Source organism: Acinonyx jubatus, chromosome B4 (genome assembly GCF_027475565.1).
Source record: "Acinonyx jubatus isolate Ajub_Pintada_27869175 chromosome B4, VMU_Ajub_asm_v1.0, whole genome shotgun sequence".
Taxonomy (NCBI): Eukaryota; Metazoa; Chordata; class Mammalia; order Carnivora; family Felidae; genus Acinonyx; species Acinonyx jubatus.
The window spans coordinates 124,250,841-124,268,678 of record NC_069387.1 but is presented as its reverse complement, the minus strand read 5'-3'; the positions used below and the strand labels follow the sequence as shown (position 1 = coordinate 124,268,678).

Sequence of the window (17,838 nt, the reverse complement as noted above, 5' to 3'; positions counted from 1 at the left end):
GCTGTTTTCAGGCCTTCCCGGGATCCTACGGGAGGTATCCCAGAGCGCGCTCCGGACCGCCGGCCGCGCCCTCCTTCCCTCTGGAACGCAGCGAGAGCGCACGCGCGCCATCCGAGGCGAGCGCGCGCTCGCGAACTCCCCGCATCCCCGTGCTCATCCGGGTCTCAAGTCGCTTCAGCCAATAAGGGACGCTCACGGCCTCCGGGGGCGGGGCTAAGCCTTCCCTCACATGGGGCCTGTGGTCACCGCGGGCGCTTGTAGGTGACCGGTCGGCGGAGAAAAGGGGAAGAGGCAGGGAGCCTCGCGACTGGGAGAGGGTCGACAGCTTCGCGATCAAGCAGCTGCCGCCCCCTAGAAGCGACTTAATCGCGAGCCAATTCCTCAGTCAGTGCCGCTGTAGTAAACACACTTCAGAAACGTGAGGTGCCGGGGGTCACGTGGGGAGCGCCCTCTCCAATGAGGAGCCGGGGGCGTGGCCGAGGCCGCTGACGCGGCGGTGGCGGCGGAGTCACCCGGGCAGCCTCGGAACCGGTCACCGGCCGGCAACGGTCCAGGGGCCTCGACCGCCACCTCCGAGCTCACTCCTCTTTCCCGGGCCGAGAGACAGCGCGGCCGACTGTGGCTGAATCCCCTCTCGTCCCTATCGGTGGCTCGCCTTAGGCGGGCCGTTTTCTCCTCAGGGGCCGCCTCGGTGGGGCGAGGTTTCCGTGACGAACCTCCCAGGGCTGCCGGTGCCGGCCGGGGCTGTCGTGGAGGCTCGGGCTCGTGGAACGTGCTCACGCCCCGGGGTCCGAGGCCCTTGAAGCGATGCGCCTCGTCCCGGCGGTTGCGGCGGGCTCTGGCTCGTAAAGGGCGTCACGCCCGGACTCCTCTGACTGGGCAGCCTCCATTCATCTTCCAGCGGCGCCTCCAGCGCCCTTTCCTTCTCCGGTCCCCTCCTCGGACTCATTTTTTCCTTTCCCCCCTCTGCCGCCCTTTCCCCACTCCTTGGGTGTGGCGGTTCCCCTGGAAGCGGAGGTGTGGGTTATGAGCCGGCCCTTCCTTCCTTGAATTTCTCGCTGGGGGAACTGGGCAAGGACCGCCGCCCGCCGCGCCCCCGGGATGGGGGTGAACGCCGTGCACTGGTTCCGAAAGGGGCTCCGGCTTCACGACAACCCGGCCCTGAAGGAGTGCATTCAGGGCGCCGACACCATCCGCTGCGTCTACATCCTCGACCCCTGGTTCGCCGGCTCCTCCAATGTGGGCATCAACAGGTGGCGGTGAGTCGGAATCCCGTGAGAAATGGGTTTCGGTGTTTAATGAATCAGGACTTGACTTGCAGGGGGCAGAATCTGAGAATTTAGACCTGGGGCGGCCGTACTTAGGCTGTTTTAGAATTAAGGGCGTCTTGAGTACTAAATAGAATTGACTTAATAGTTCTCTGGCCGGAGAGTGCTGGCAGCCTGGAACACCCTGGCCCTCCTGTGTGAGTTGCATGCCTCTGTACTAATGGGAACTCTTCCCCTGATTTTACGGGGAATTCTTAGCGGTGGAGGGAAACAAACACCCAGTTCGCAGTGGCCCATGGATTGCTTTTCTTGGCCTCTTTGTGGCATTCGGAAGGATTGCGGCTTTGGGTGTTAACGTGTGTGTGCGTCTAGGTAACTCATAGTGTGAAGAAAATCGATCAGTACAGGCACCTCCAAATCCACTTTTCTTCCACCTTGACGTTGCCGTAGGAAAAGCAAGGGAAACATCTGGTTTCCCTTTGCTCAGCTCTTCCTCTCAACTCCTCCTTGTGGTTGACTAGACAAAGCACAGTTTTTCTTTCTAGGCAAAGTATAAAGCCTTCTAGGGATCAGAGCACTGAAAGAAATCTTAGAGAAGCTTTATGATCTTTCCCTCAAATACCAGGTTAGATGATTGTTAGCCCCCCCCCCCCCCGCCCCCGTGGAAATGAAAGCATTTGTTTAACAGATAGGTTATTGACCACCTACATTATAACAGGCACTGCTTTAAATACCAGGGATATAGCAGTGAATGAAACAGACAAAAATTCTTATCCTTCAGAGCACATGTCCCAGAAATTCACAGGTATGGTATTCGGTGGTGATTAAAGCTGTGGAGAAATATAGAGCAGAGGAAGGGGATAAAGAATACAGTAAGATGGGATTATTGTTGTAGTTTTAAGTATGGTGATCAGGAAGAACCCAGAGAAGGTGGCGGTTGAGCAAAGTGATGAAACAGGTAATTGCAGATATCTAAGGGAAAAGCATTCCAGGCAAGGGGAAAGCAGTGAGGGAAAAGGCCCTGAGGTGGGAAAATGTGGTTAACCTTTGGAAGAGACAGCACAAGAAGCAATGTAAACGGATCAGAATAGTGAATGGTGCTAGTAGTTGAGGTCAGAGATGTGATAGGGCCAGACTGAGTTGTCAATATTTGTGCTTTCGCTCAAAGCAAAGTGGGAATGATTGCAGGATTATGAGCAGAGAAGTGGCATAATTTAACCTAAATTTTTTTTTTCTAATGTTTATTTAGTTTGTGAGAGAGAGGGAGACAAAAATCTAAAGCAGGCTCTGAGCTGTCAGGACAGAGCCCGATGCAGGGCTCAAACTCACAAACCATGAGATCATGACCTGAGCCAAAGTTGGATGCCCAGCTGACTGAGTCACCCAGGTGCCCCAGTTTAACTTAAGTTTGAAAAAATTTCTGTGATCATAGTTCTGAGAACAGACTGAATTGGGAGGGAGAAGGTGGACAAGAGACAGGAGGCTGTTGCATTCATCCAGGTGAGAGATGATAATGACTTGGACCACAGTGATGTTGGATGAGGTAAGAAGTAGTCAAATGCTGAGTATATTTTGAACAGAGAATCTGCAGTATTTCTTGGCAGATTGGATATGTGTTATGAGAGAAAGAGAAGGAATTAGGAATAATTTCAAAATTGTTGGTTTGAGGAACTAGAAGGATAAAGCTGTACTTGACCAAGAAAGTGAAGTCAGTTGCAGAAGCCATTGGAAGGGTGATTGGAGTTCTCTTTTGAACACGATTTAGTTGGAGATGTGTATTACACATCCAAATGGAGATGGCAGATCAGCAGTTGGAGATAATCTGGAGTTCAGGATGGATTTACAGGCAGGAGGTATAAATTGGAGAGTCATCAGTTGGTAGATAATATTTAAAGCCATTACTCATCCATCCATTCATTGAACAAATACTTGTCATGCACCTACTATATGTCAGACATTGCTTTACATTCAGGGCTTTTGGCATTAACAAAAATAGCTAAAACATTCTTACCCTGTTGAAGTCACATTCTAGTGGAAACATGAGACTATATGAGAACATTATAGTGAGTGTAGGGGCGCCTGGGTGGCTCACTTGGTTAAGCGTCCGACTTTGGCTCAGGTCATGATCTCACTGTCTGTGAGTTCGAGCCTCCTATCCGAACTGCCAGCTCAGAGGTTAGAGCCTACTTTGGATTCTGTGTCTCCCTCTCTCTCTGCCCCTCTCCCTGCTCACACTTTGTGTCTCTCTCTCTCTCTCTCTCTCTCTCTCAAAATTAATTAAACATTAAAAAAAAAATTAAAAAAAGAAAGTGGGTGTAGATAGAAAACAGAGGAGGTCCAAGGACTGAGCCTTGGGTACTCTAATGTGTAGAAATTGTGGAGTTGTGGAAGAATTTACATAGGAGATTGAGAAGGAATATCTACTAAGAAAAGCCCAGAAGAGTATGGTGTCTTAGATGCCAAAGTAAAGAAAGTATTTCAAAGAGTGTGTTTTACCTACGTCAGGTGTTGCTGATAGGTCAAGTAAGATGAGGACTGAAAACTAAAAATTGTATTTAGAATTTATAGCCTTGACTAGGTGTGGTTTAAGTAATGTCAGAGGCAAAGCCTTTCCAAGAGAGGCTGAGAGGTGAGAATTTGGGAGATAACTCATACAGACAGCTCTTTTAGGGAGTTTTGCTGTAACGGGATCAAAAAATGACATGGTGCCTGGATTGGGATGTGAACTCAGGAGATTTTTTTGGTGTGCTGATGGGAATGATACAGCAACTGTATGTAAAAACGCTCATTAGCAGAATTGATTAGTAGATTCTGGGAAAAGATGATAAATGTAATATATTTTAATGTATTAATAATATGTTAATATGGGTCTAAGACCCTTTTCATAACATTGTTAAAGAGGATTAAAAAATTAGTTAACAAATGTAAAATGCTTAAAATGTGACTGGTAGTAGTAAGTGCTTGTTTGTTATTTGCTACTAAATTGAAAGCCCTAGGTGAATAATATCTAATTAAATGTTTGCTGTCAGTTTCTTCTAGATCATTTGATAAGTTTATAAAATCTAGACCGTAAGCTTCTGTAGGATAGGGATTATAGAGGCACCTGGGTGGCTCAGTTGGTTAAGTTTCTGATTTTGGCTCAAGTCATGATCTCTTGATCTCACGTTTTGGTTCAAGGGTTTGAGCCCTGCATTGGGCTCTGTGCTTAAAGCTCAGAGCCATGAGTCTGCTTCTGATTCATTCTCTCTCTCTCTCTCTCTCTCTCTCTCTCTCCCCCCCCCCCTCCTGCTCACACTCTCTCTCAGAAATAAATGAATAAACATTCTTTAAAAATTGAAAAAGGATAGGGGTTATATATTGCTTATCTTTGTACACCCAGCAACTCACATTGTCAGGGAGTGACATAAAACTTGTAAGCACAGTAGAATAGTCCTGTATTTTCCTTTTTAAAAGATTTTTTTTTAACTACTACATATTGCCCTTTCTAAAAAATGGGTAGAGATGTAAATAATGAATAGAGAGACTTTTGTCTTCTGCTAAAGACTAAGTTATAAAAAGGCAAGGACAGAGTTTTATTTAGTCAGTTCTCACAGCACTGAATTCAGTGCTTTTCATATAGTTGTAGCTCAGTTATTGTTTGTTGAATGAAATGACATCTAGGAGTCAGTAATTTTATACTTAAACAACTTTATGCATTTTCTTACTGACCATAGAATAATGTGCAATCTCCTTAGCTTGGCATTCGGGGTCTCTTGTGGGTTTCTACCTTCTTTCCTTTATGCCATTTCCTTTAGTCAACAGCATTTCTTAGATTTATGGATTTAATGAAGTTTATTTTACCTAAGTAAGTTAACAAAACTACCTTTTAATATTGCCATCATTTTGTTTAAAAAGGATACTTTAATATTTAAAAAGAAAGTTAGAAGGACATTGTTGCAAAATAAAGGACAGTCCTTTGACTTTAATAAATGAAGCTTTATGAAAATTCACTTTGCCTCATCAGTGAAAACATTATCTTGAATTTGTCATATTTGGGATTGAATGATTTAAAATATTTCAATTCTGGCTCATTTGGTAGAGCATGTGACTTGATTTCAGGGTTGTGAGTTCAAGCCCCACATTGGGCATGGAGACTACTTAAAAAAAAAAAAAAAGAATAAAATATTCCAATTCCTTCCTTATCTCTTATTAAAATTATACCACATAAACACTTATATATGAATATTCACAGGACTATTATTGTTCATAATTTATAATTTGTAATAGCCAAAGGTGGAAACAACCTAGATGGCCATCTACTGATGACTGGTTAAACAAAATATGGTGTATCTGTACAATGGAGTATAATTCAATCATAAAAAGAAATGAAGTATTGATACATGCTACAGCATGGATGAGCCTTAAAAACATTATGCTAAGTGAAGAAGTCAGTCACAAAATTCCACATATTATTTGATTATGTTTATTTGAAATGTCTAAAATAGGCAAATATATAGAGACAAAGTAGATTGGTGGCTTCTTAGGGCTAGGTGGGTTGGGAGAGTTGGGAGGTGGTAGCTAAGAGGCACAGGGTTTCTTTTTGAGGTGATGAAAATGTTCTAGAAGTTGGTGGTTGTACAACTCTTTAAATGTACTAAAAAATCATTGAATTGTACACATAAAAGAATCTATTTACCCCTTTAAGGTCCAGTCCACATAACCACCTTTTCGTTAATATTGTTTATATCACCTTGTCTGGGATGCTTTACAGTCTTGTAACTCTTATGCCATTTTTTGATACTGCTTTCCACATCACCATAGTATTTATTTCTTTAATTTCTAAATATTATATAGTCCTCATATATTCACTTATTTTTCATTTAACAGATTGCAACTCTTCTTCCTGAAGAGAAGGTACCATTTCATTCAATCAAAAATTTATTTTTCATTCATATTTATGGCAGGCATTATTTTGGTACTGGGGATACAACAGTAAGGGAAAGTCCCTGCCCTTGAGGTGCTTCTAGTCTAGGAGGAGAAAGAGGCAATAAAACAAATATAATATGTCAGGTTGTAAAAAGTGGAGAGAAATAAAGCAGAATGTGAGAACAGAGACCTAAAGAAAGAGAAGTATCAAGGCTCTGCAAATATCTGGGGGAAGAGCTGTATTCTCTGCAGTGTCTAGCATAGTTTCTCTTACACCGTAGGCATTTGATAAATAATTTTAAAATTTTCTTTAAGTCTAGGGTTTAGGAGTGAGACAGTTACTTCATTTAACTTTGATGCTAATGTGTATTTTAAACTCACCAGTCTCTTCAGCTATACCCCATTTTAAAAACTGCTCACATTTTTTACAGGTTTATTGAGGCATAGTTGACAAAAATGTACATATTTAAGGTGTACAACATGATGTTTATGTATCTATATCTCTCTATATAGATGGATATAGATGTTTTGATGTTATGAATCTCATTTTTCATTATTCTCTTTCATCCTTTTCTTTCTTTCTTTCTTTGATGTTTATTTTTGAGAGAGAGACAGAGACAGAACATGAGCAGGGGAGGGGCTGAGAGAGAAGGAGACATAAAATCTGAAGCAGGCTCCAGGTTCCAAGCTGTCAGTCAGCACAGAACCTGACAAGGGGCTCTAAATCACAGGAACCCTGAGATCATGACCTGAGCCAAAGTTGGACGCTTAACCAACTGAGCCACCTAGCCCCTCTTTCATCCTTTCTTTATTTTTGGTTTGCTTCTAATCAGCACTTAAACATGCTATAAGAGCTCAGTAAGAGCAGGAAAACCAACAGAGGAACAAAAATCTCCCTTTGAGTACATTCCTCTCCTGTAACTGTGTTTCTTAGTTCCTTTGTAGCCAAATTTCATGAACAAGATGTCTAATACTGGCTTACTTCATTTCTTTATCTTCTACTCATCCTTCAATCCACTCCAAACTAGTCTTGGTTCCACCTGCACCTACTCCATCAAAACACTTTTCATCCAAAGTATACTTTTAAACTTTTCATTCCTTGACTTTTTTTTTTTTGAACTTTGACACTTTTCTTTTTCTTTTTCTTTTTTTAGTTTTATTTTTTATTTTTTAAAATTTACATCCAAATTAGCATATGGTGCAACAATGATTTCAGGAGTAGATTCCTTAGTGCCCCTTACCCATTTAGCCCATCGCCCTTCCCACAACCCCTCCAGTAACCCTCTGTTTTCCATATTTAAGAGTCTCTTCTGTTTTGTCCCCCTCCCTGTTTTTATATTATTTTTGTTTCCCTTCCCTTATGTTCATCTGTTTTGTCTCTTAAAGTCCTCATATGAGTGAAGTCATGTGATTTTTGTCTTTCTCTGACTAATTTCACTTAGCTAGCATAATACCCTCCAGTTCCATCCACGTAGTTGCAAATGGCAAGATTTCATTCTTTTTGATTGCCGAGTAATATTCCATTGTATATATGTACCACATGTTCTTTATCCATTCATCCATCGATGGACATTTGGGCTCTTTCCACACTTTGGCTATTGTTGATAGTGCTGCTATAAACATGGGGGTGCATGTGTCTCTTCAAAACAGCACCCCTGTATCCCGTGGATAAATGCCTAGTAGTGCAATTTCTGGGTTGTAGGGTAGTTCTATTTTTAGTTTTTTGAGGAACCTCCATACTGTTTTCCAGAGTAGCTGCACCAGCTTGCATTCCCAGTTCCTTGACTTTTTACTGTTTCATACATTTGACCACACTTTCCTCTTCTTCCCTTTGCTTTAATTAGAGGATCCTCTTCTTGTTTGTTTTTTCTGCCAGAGCTATTAGTGTTCTTCCTTGACTTCTCTTTTTCTGTTCAACCCTTAAATACCCCTGAGGTCTGTGATCTCCACCCTTTTTTCATTTTGCATAATTCGTAGGCAATCTCATCTCTCTTTGAAAAGTCAATTACCATTCATTTGCCCAGAATTCACAAATCAGCATCTTCAGCTCATATTTCTCTTCTGATCCCCAGATATGTATCCATTATATATAGATTCCCTGCCTATTTGATTGTGTTATATTATCTTAAACTTGTTCAAAACAAAGATCATCTTCTCCATTATCTCTGTCTCAAAAACAAACTGACTTTTCCTGTGTTTCCTATCTTCATAAATAATAACACTATTTGCCCAGTTGCTCGATTGACAGGTGGGATTATTAATTATATATTAATTTATTCAGCAAATATCTGAATTTCTGTTGTGTGTCAATCACTTTGTTAATTTCTGTGGGTAAATGGAAGTCAATAGATAATTTCTCTGTCCTCAGAGAGTTTACAGTATGGAGAGGGATTTATCCAAAAATAAAATAATCACAGAAATACATTCTTCTATCTCCACTGTCACTTTAGCTCATACTGTCATTTTTTTGGCCTAATTTGAGTAGTTTATGAATCATTGTCCCCCTTGCCCTTCTCTAATTCATTCTCTATACAGCAATCAGAGTGATCTTTTAAAATTATAAATCTGTTTGTGTTCTTTACTCTTTAAAATCCTTTCATGACATTTCTTTACCTTTAGATTAAAGTTCAGAAAGCCATAGCATAGTTTAAAATCCTTGTGTAATCTAGTCTTTTGCTTCTTTCTCCAGCCTTAGAGGATTGCTTCACTGAGGCATTTGAGCTGAGCCTTGAGGTATGAGATGGATCTTAACAAACACAGAATGGAAGGAAGAGAATTCCATCCAGGCTGAGGGAAGAAAATTTCATAACTGAGTCATATGGTGCATGAAAAGACAGGAGATAGTGTTTAGTACTCTTTTGGTTTAGTACTCTGGATAGTTTTGCCTGACTCAAATAGGCTTGAACAGAGAATTGATTGACAAATGTAATTGAACAATCCAAAGGAAAGTGGATTTAGACATGAGTTGGTTTTAGGACTCAGAAGATGTCCCCAGGACCAAATTTCCCTCTTTGTATCTCCAAACTTCACTTATTCTGGGTTGGCTTCTCAGGCTGTCCTCTGGTGGTAAAATATAGCAATAACAGTAGCAGCTATAGTAGTAAAAAGCATATGCTCAGCCCCAGAAATCTTAGCAAAAGTCTGTGGCACTTCAGTGGCTCTGTTTGGACCAGTTTATGAACCAGTCGTTGTGAGCCTCTGTCTGAGCTGCAGTTGTATGCCTCACAGGTGGACTCAGTTTTGGAGTTACTGAAGTAGAATGAGTAGAAAGTAAGTGGGTGCCCTAAAACAGTAGATGCCTATTATTTAAGAACTCAGATCAGAAGGTGGGACCAAGTCAGAAAAATTTGTTGAAGAAATACAACTTTGGCAGCTGAGTGTGGAGGCTTTATCAACAGTCCATTGAAAGATAATGTAGGCTTTAATTAGGGAAAAGTGTATGACGAAGGGGAAGATGCAAGAGAGTGATTATAGAGGTACAATGGACAGTTTAGGTGACTGTCTGAGAAAGACAGTTTCAGAGAGCCAGTAGAATGAAAGATTCTCATCCTTTATACCTCTTTGACAGTTAGACATTAAGTCAGAGAACACAGGAATAGACCATATTTAGATTAGGAAAAGAATGAGTTTAGTTCAGGTCATCAATGAATTTGAGGTACTGCTAAGATATCAACATGGGAAATGGAGAAAATAGAAGTTCAGGTTTGGGGATTATAGATGTTAGAACTCTGGATATGGGAATAATTCCTATATAATTAATAGACAAAGCATGACTGATGGTATTGAATAGAATAAGATGCATCAAAATCTTGGTGAATACTGTAAGATGAATAGAAACTGGTGAAGGAAACTGAAGAAAATCAGTCAGAGGTAGAAGAGAAACCAGGTGAGTACTGTATTATGGAAACCAAAGGTGGCAAGTATTTTTCTTCATTGTGCTAAAGAAGGCAGGTTAGGATGAGTTTTGACAGTTTTTAGGAAAAATTGTCAACAACTTAGAAATGGGTAGAAGAAATGACTGCATGTCTTGAATGATGAGCAGTGGACCTTCCTAGACCTAGAGAACCCTCCAGAAATTATATTATTCTGATTTAGGGATATGTACTTTTGTCCTTGATTGCCTAGACTGTTTTACAATTTTTTATAAAAAGGGTTAAAGGCACAGTGTAGATGAAAGTTATGGTGCTGGGAAAACTGAACAGCTACATGCAAAACAATGAAATTGGACCACTTTCTTATACCATACACTGAAATAAACTCAAAATAGATTAAAGACCTAAATGTGAGCCCTGAAACCAAAAAATTCCTTGAAGAAAACACAGGCAGTAATTTCTTTGACATCAGTTGTAGAAACATTTTTCTGGATTATGTCTCTTTATGTAAGAGAAACAAAAGCAAAATTAAACTATTGTGACTATACCAAAATAAAAAGCTTTTGTACAGTGAAGGAAACCATAAACAAAACAAAAAGGCCACCTAGTGAATGGGAGAAGATATTGGTAAGTGGTAGATCTGATAAGAGTTAGTATCCAAAATATATGAAGAACTTATACAACCCAACACCAAAAAGCCAAACAATTTGCTTTAAAAAATGGTCAGAGGACCTGAATAGACGTTTTTCCAAAGAGGACATACAGGTGGTCGACAGACACATAAAAAGATGCTCAACATCACTAATCCTCAGGAAAATGCAAATCAAAACCACAATGTGATTATCACCTCACACCTGTCAGAATGGCTAAAATTAAAAACACAAGAAACAAGTGTTTGTGAGGATGTGGAGGAAAAGGAAGCCTTGTGGCCTGTTGGTGGGAATGCAAATTGGTGCAACCACTGTGGAAAACAGTATAGAGATTCCTCAAAAAATTAAAAATAGAAATACTGTATGATCCAGTAATTCCACTACTGGATATTTACCCAGGGAAAATGAAAACACTAATTCAAAAAGGTGTATGAACTTCTATGTTTATTGCAGCATTTTTTTTTTTTTACAGTAGCCAAGATATGGAAGCAACCCATGTGTCCATTGATAGATAAAGGATAAAGAAGATGTGATACGCATGCAAACACACACACATACACACACACACACACACACACACACACTCACACTCACACTGGAATTTGACTCAGCCATAGAAAGGAGTGAAATCTTGCCATGTACAACAACATGGTTGGACCTAGAGGGTATACTGCTAAGTGAAATAAGTCAGAGGAAGAAACATACCATCTGATTACATTCATATGTGGAATTTAAGAAACAAAGGAACAAAGGAAAAAGAGACTACCACTGCCAACAAAAAAAAACAGACTCAAATACAGAGAAGAAACTGGTGGTTGTCAGAGGGAGGTGGAATTGGGGGTGGGTGAAATAGGTAAGGGGAATGAAGAGTACACTTATTTTTTTTTTAATTTTTTGTAAGTCTGTTTATTTTTATTTATTTATTTTTTTTTTTGAGAGAGAGAGCTCAGGTTGGGGAAGGGCAGAGAGAGAGGGAGACAGAATCCAAAGCAGGCTCCATGCTCCATGGTGTCAGCACAGAGCCCGATGTGGGGCTTGAATCCATGAACCATGAGATCATGCCCTGAGCCAAAGTTGGATGCTCAACCGACTGAACCACCCAGGTGCCCCTATTTTATTTTATTTTAGAGAGAGAGAGAGAGCGAGCGAGTGTGTGTGTGAACTTGGGAGGGGCAGAGAGAGAGGGAAACAGAGAATTCAAAGCAGGCTCCTGGCTCTGAGCTGTCAGCACAGAGCCTGACGTGGGGCTCAAACCCAGGAACTGAGATCATGACCTGAACGGAAGTCAGACACTTAACCCAGGCACCCCAAGAGTACATTTATTTTGATGAGCACTGAGAAATGTATAGAATTGTTGAATCATTGTGCACTTGAAGCTAATATAACACTGTATGTTTAATTACACTTGAAAAAAACACTTTTTTAAAAATTAAGATATAGAAAACTGATAATAGAGGGGCGCGCCTGAGTGGCTCAGTTGGTTAAGCATCCACATTTGGCTCAGGTCATGATCTTGCAGCTTGTGAGTTTGAGCCCCGCGTTGGGCTCTGTGCTGACAGCTCGGAACCTGGAGCCTGCTTCGGATTATGTGTCTCCCTCTCTCTCTACCCCGCCCTCCCCTTGCACTCTGTCTCTCTCAAAAATAAATAATGAACATTAAAAAAAAAATTAAAAAAAGAAAGCTGATAATAGAACAAATGTTTCCTGAGAAAGACAGATACCATATGTTTTCACTCTTATGTGGATCCTGAGAAACTTAACAGAAATCCATGGGGGAGGGGAAGGGAAAAAAAAGAAAAAAAGGTTAGAGTGGGAGAGAGAGCCAAAGCATAAGAGACTCTTAAAAACTGAGAACAAACTGAGGGTTGATGGGGGGTGGGAGGGAGGGGAGGGTAGGTGATGGGCATTGAAGAGGGCATCTTTTGGGATGAGCACTGGGTGTTGTATGGAAACTAATTTGACAATAAATTTCATATAATAAAAAAAAATGAGATAAAAAAGAACAAATGTTTCCTGTCCATATGAATGCAAATTATTCCTATTCATGTCATGCAAATTAATTTTGTACCATGGGGAGTGTAAATCTCTATATGCCAGATTCTCATTTGAACCAGTTTTAACATCTTTACTGGTTTCTTCATTCATTATAATGAGTTAAATCAAATCTTTGCCATATATTCATTTAATTTTTAAAATATTTTTATGAGAGTATGATTTTACTATTTTGAAAATTATACTTTAACTGTTACAAAGGCCTTTGGTAAACAGAGAGTAGCTTCAGTGTAGTTGTGAGATCAGAAAGCAGATTGTATAGGGTATTACTGAGTTTGTATATGTGGCTGGTGTGGGGGAGGAGGGTAGTGATTGAGGGATTGATGAAGAGAGTTTTTAATGGGAAAGGTAAGACATAAGTTGGTTGCACAGATTCTGGACAGGCTGAGGAAGGTGAATTTTGGGCACATCACCAGACCTACAGTTACAACAGGATGATAAATAGGAAATAAAATATATAGATAACATGGCACCTGAATGTAGTGTTCTTTGAATGACAGACTGAAGTGAGTTTATCTGGCTCTCTGAAAACCTAGTTTCTAATCCCTGCTTTCCTACTAAGTAGCAATGGGACTGACTTTGCGTAGGTCATTGGCCCTTCATTTTATTCATTCAGGAAGCATTCATTAAGAACCTGTTTTCTGACAGGCACTTTGCAAGGCACTGGGGACTCAAAGATGAAAGTGAGGGGTCCTGCCCCGTAAGGAAACTTTCACACCATTAAAGGACAAATAATTAGAATGTAAAATAGGGCCTCTGGAGAAATATGCAAATCTTGGGAGCACTGAAGAGAGACAACCCTGGGGGAAGAATAAAGAGTAGAGATGGTTAGTGTGTGAAGAAGGGGATGAGAGGAAGGAGGGAGTGAGATACTGGTTTGAGAGAAGAGGAGTTCCAGAAGTTTCCAGAATACTTCTGATGAAGGAGATTCTTGAGTCTATGTCTTGATATGAAAAGGGAGGTACCAAAAGTGCCCTAATACCACTGGGAACTGCAGTTAGTTATTTGAAAAAGACAAGCGTAAAAAAGAACACATACATAAGTGTGTATTAATTTGAAATCTTTCACTGTAAGGCGAAATTCCAGAGCTCACTTCTTTATTCACATCTGTTCCTTAGGTGATCTCACCTAGTCACATACTTGAATACCTCATGATTTCTTATCATGTATTTCCTGCCCTGGCCTCTCTATCTTGAGCTCCAGACCTACATATCCAGTGTTTTTATTCAGCTTCTGAATAAGCGTCTTAAGCTTGATTTTGCCCCCATCTTACCCACCTCTCATGGTTTCCCAATATCACAATAAATGGCAACATTCACCTTGGTGCTCTGTAAAACCTAGGAGTCATTTTTTTTCATTTCTTTTTTCCCTCATAACCTTATGTCTTGTCCTTCAACAATTATAGCTTTTCCTCTAAAATAACTTTCATATCCTTTCAGATCTCACCCTTCCATTGCTGTTATACTAGGAACATTTTTTTCAGGACGTTGCAATAGCCTCCTAACTTCTCAACTTCCATTTTTATACCTACCTTCCCAGCCTGTTCCATGTGGAAGCCAGAGGAATATTTTAAAAACCTTTATCAGGTCAAATCATTCTATGCTCAGAATCTTCCCATGGCATCCAAGGTGTTTGCATTTTCTGCTTCTCTACCCAGAATGTTATTATCTCAGACCTTGGCAAGGCTCATTCCTTCATTAGCCCTTCTCAGAGAGACCTTTTCTGACCATCTTATGTAAAGTCATTGCCCCTGCTCCTCCTACATATCTCTCACTTTTCCCTTTCTGTTTCCTTGCCCTGTTTTATTTTTCATGGCATCTATCACTACCTGAAATTATATATTTATTGATTTACTTCTTTATTGTCTTGTTCCACCAAATTACTCAAAAGAGGGGCTGATTCATGTTGCTTCCTCATTATTCAGTTATTGGCTCTTCAACCCTATGATAGCAGTTCTCAGGGGTTGGTCCAGGGATGCTTATGGATTCCTGAGACTCTTTTAAGCCAAAACTACTTTCATAATAATATTAAGACATTATTTGGCTTTTTAACTGTCACTCTCTCATGTATACAGTCAGTTTTCTAGAAGCTACATGATAAGTAATGACATTATTGCTGTGATGGCTAATGGAATGTGTGCTGGTGTAGTCTTATGTTTTAAAATTTTCTCATCTTTAATTTCTCACATAAATGTTGATATTACCTATAAGACAAAGCTCTTTGGGATTATTCAATAGTTTTTAAGAATATAAAAGTTACTGTGACCAAAAAGTTAACTTGGGTATTCAACATGTACTTGTGGGTTGAATATATAAATGAATATTGTTTTGCTGATTTCATTGGAGTTTCATGTTGGCCTTCATGCATGAATTGCACCTACAGTCTGATACTGCCTATTATTTTCTTTAAAGTTAATTAAAACCTTAAAGACCCTTGTGAAACAAACTTGAGTGCAAAATTTCTTTAGTACATTTTTTTCTTATGGTCTATTTTAAGCATCTTATTCACAGGTAATAAAGTTTTTTAGTGATTCACTTTTTTTTGAACCATTTTGAAATGTACAATTTAATTTTCAATAAAACAGCTTTTTTTTTAAACAAAACTGAAGTATAGTTAACACAGTGTCACATTAGTTTCAGATGTACACCGTAGTGATTTGACCAAAAAAATGCTTTCTTTTTACACTCAATTAATGAGTATGCATAAAATTTAATTACGTGATTACAAGAAGTTCAGCTGACATAAGCAAGTTTGGCTCTTGACATGCCTAGAACTTTATTTTTTATTTAAAAACATTTTTTTTAATGTTTATTTTTGAGAGAGAGTGAGAGAGAGACAGTGCATGAGCCGGGGAGGGGCAGAGGGAGATGGAGACACAGTATCCGAAGCAGGGTCCAGGCTCTGAGCTGTTAGTACAGAGCCCGATGTGGGGCTGGAACCCATCAATGGCGAGATCATGACCTGAGCTGAAGTCGGACAGTTAACCGACTGAGCCATCCAGGTGCCCCAATTTTTTTTTAATGTTTATTTTTTGAGAGAGAGACAGAGCACTAGTGGGGAGGGGTTAGAGAGAGAGGGAGAAAGAATTCCAAGCAGACTCCTCACTGATAGCATGGAGCCCGGTGTGGGACTCAACACACAACCATTAGATCATGACCTGAGCCAAAATCAAGAGTCGGACGCTTAACTGACTGAACCACCCAGGCGCCCATCAGGTCTACAACTTTAACTGATTGAAACAGGAATTAGATGTGCTGGAAAGCAATAGCCTGCTTTTCTCAAGCTAAAATTAGTCTTGGCTATCAGTTAGTGTTGGCCCTGTGTGTTTTACAGAGGATTAGGAGGGATTGTATGATTTCTGTGATGGTAATGGGAAAAATAATTATTAGCAACATAATAGATGTAACATCAGGTGTTTAAGATTGTGACATTTTAACATTAATTCTCACATATTTTTGTTTGGTTTGGATTGCATATTAGTTTTAATTGTATATTAAGGTGTCCTAGAGATGAAAGAAAAGTGCTATTTTAAAAATGTGATTCTATTGACTCTAATTACTTTTGCCATTTTTATCCTATTCCATTTCTACCGCCTCAGTAGCAACAATAACAACAAACTAAATATCTTGATGACATTTGTGGTATTTTTAAATTTTGCTGTTTTAAGTATTATAAGCCAGCAGGAATTAAAAGGCTATAAATAGAATGACTTAATATTAAATTACTGTGCTATAGTGTATATGTACTGGAGAATGTCCCAGCTAGTCCTTTTATTGGTATTAACATGTGATGGGTAGTCAGTTCTCACATTAGGGTTAAAATGTCTTTTTTATTATAGGGTTTAGTGTTGCTCTTTTTTGTAATGAGGGTCATAACTTTGGGTCATATAATAGGAGTAAAAGGCAAAGATTGAATCAGTGAAAGGGGAATACTAAAAAGGACATATACGGGAGGTTTTAGAAAATGAGACAACAATGGTAATTCCAAGTCTTGAGATCACAGACATGGAGACAAATTTAGACGGAGCTAGTTTGGGGGTTAGAATGATAAGCTTCGTTTGAGATATATTAAATTTAAGGTAATGGTAGGATATCCAGGTACAGTTGTTTAACAGGAACTGAAACTAGGAAGGGAAATTGGAACTAGATGTGTATGTATAATTGGAAATAATCATTTGTGAGATAATTAAAAATAGGAAAATTATGAGAATACGGGAACAGGGACATATGAAAAGACGAAAAGAAATGGCAGTCTTAGTGATTTTTGAAAATACGCATGTTAAACTTTTGTACCCAAACTTTTATGGTTTATATCATTAATAATAAGCTTCAAAGGGCCTTTCCCATCCAAAGGTGACCAAAGGTGATACAAATATTTATATACATGCTTTTCTAATACACTTACATTTTCATTTATTCGTACAAATCTTTCTTCTATCTAGAATTTATATTGACACTGAGGTTGAGCTTTTACCTCTTTTACCTCATATAAGGGTCATGTTCCCCAAAATGGTGGTCAGTCATTCCAATATTACTGATTAATATCCCTACTGAACTGTTACTTCACCATACACTGAATTTTTAATATTTTATAGTATGTTTCTAGGCTATTTAATTTTCAAAATGTGACTTTTTTCTGATGAAGAATGACTAAAAAATTCAAACATTGTGAAGAAAGTATCTCTAATATCACTCCTAAGAATTATACTATTGGTAATAGTTTAAAAATATGAAAATATGAATGCATACGAATATGTGTGCATGTTTACATGTAAACTTTAGCATCTCTGTTAAAAAATGTGAATAATTCAGGGCACCTGGGTGGCTCGGTTAAGCCTCCGATTTCGGCTGAGTTCACCATCTCCTGGTTCATGAGTTCAAGCCCCACACTGGGCTTACTGCTGTCAGTTCAGAGCCCACTTTGGATCCTCTGTCCCCCTCTCTCTGCCCCTCCCTTGCTTGTGCTCTCCCCAAGTAAATATTTTTTAAAAATGTGAATAATTCATTGAATATTGCTTTGGGAGTTAATTTTGTTAGGTTTGTGATAATGTGATCATGTTAGCCTTGTAAAATAAATAACTGTGTATCTTTT

General features: G+C 39.5%; 1 protein-coding gene across 3 annotated transcripts in view; it reads left to right on the top strand.

Moving 5' to 3' along the window:
- The first annotated feature begins 225 nt into the window (after positions 1–225).
- CRY1 (cryptochrome circadian regulator 1) overlaps positions 226–17,838 on the top strand; it is a 93,094-nt gene continuing 75,481 nt past the window's right edge. Inside the window, exon 1 of one of the 3 annotated variants that reach the window (XM_053226702.1) lies at positions 226–1,259. In XM_053226702.1, coding sequence (XP_053082677.1) covers positions 1,102–1,259 — 158 coding nt within the window. In that variant the 5' untranslated portion in view covers positions 226–1,101. The remainder of the gene's footprint in view (positions 1,260–17,838) is intronic. The other 2 variants (XM_053226701.1, XM_015068833.3) reach the window with 2 other exon arrangements.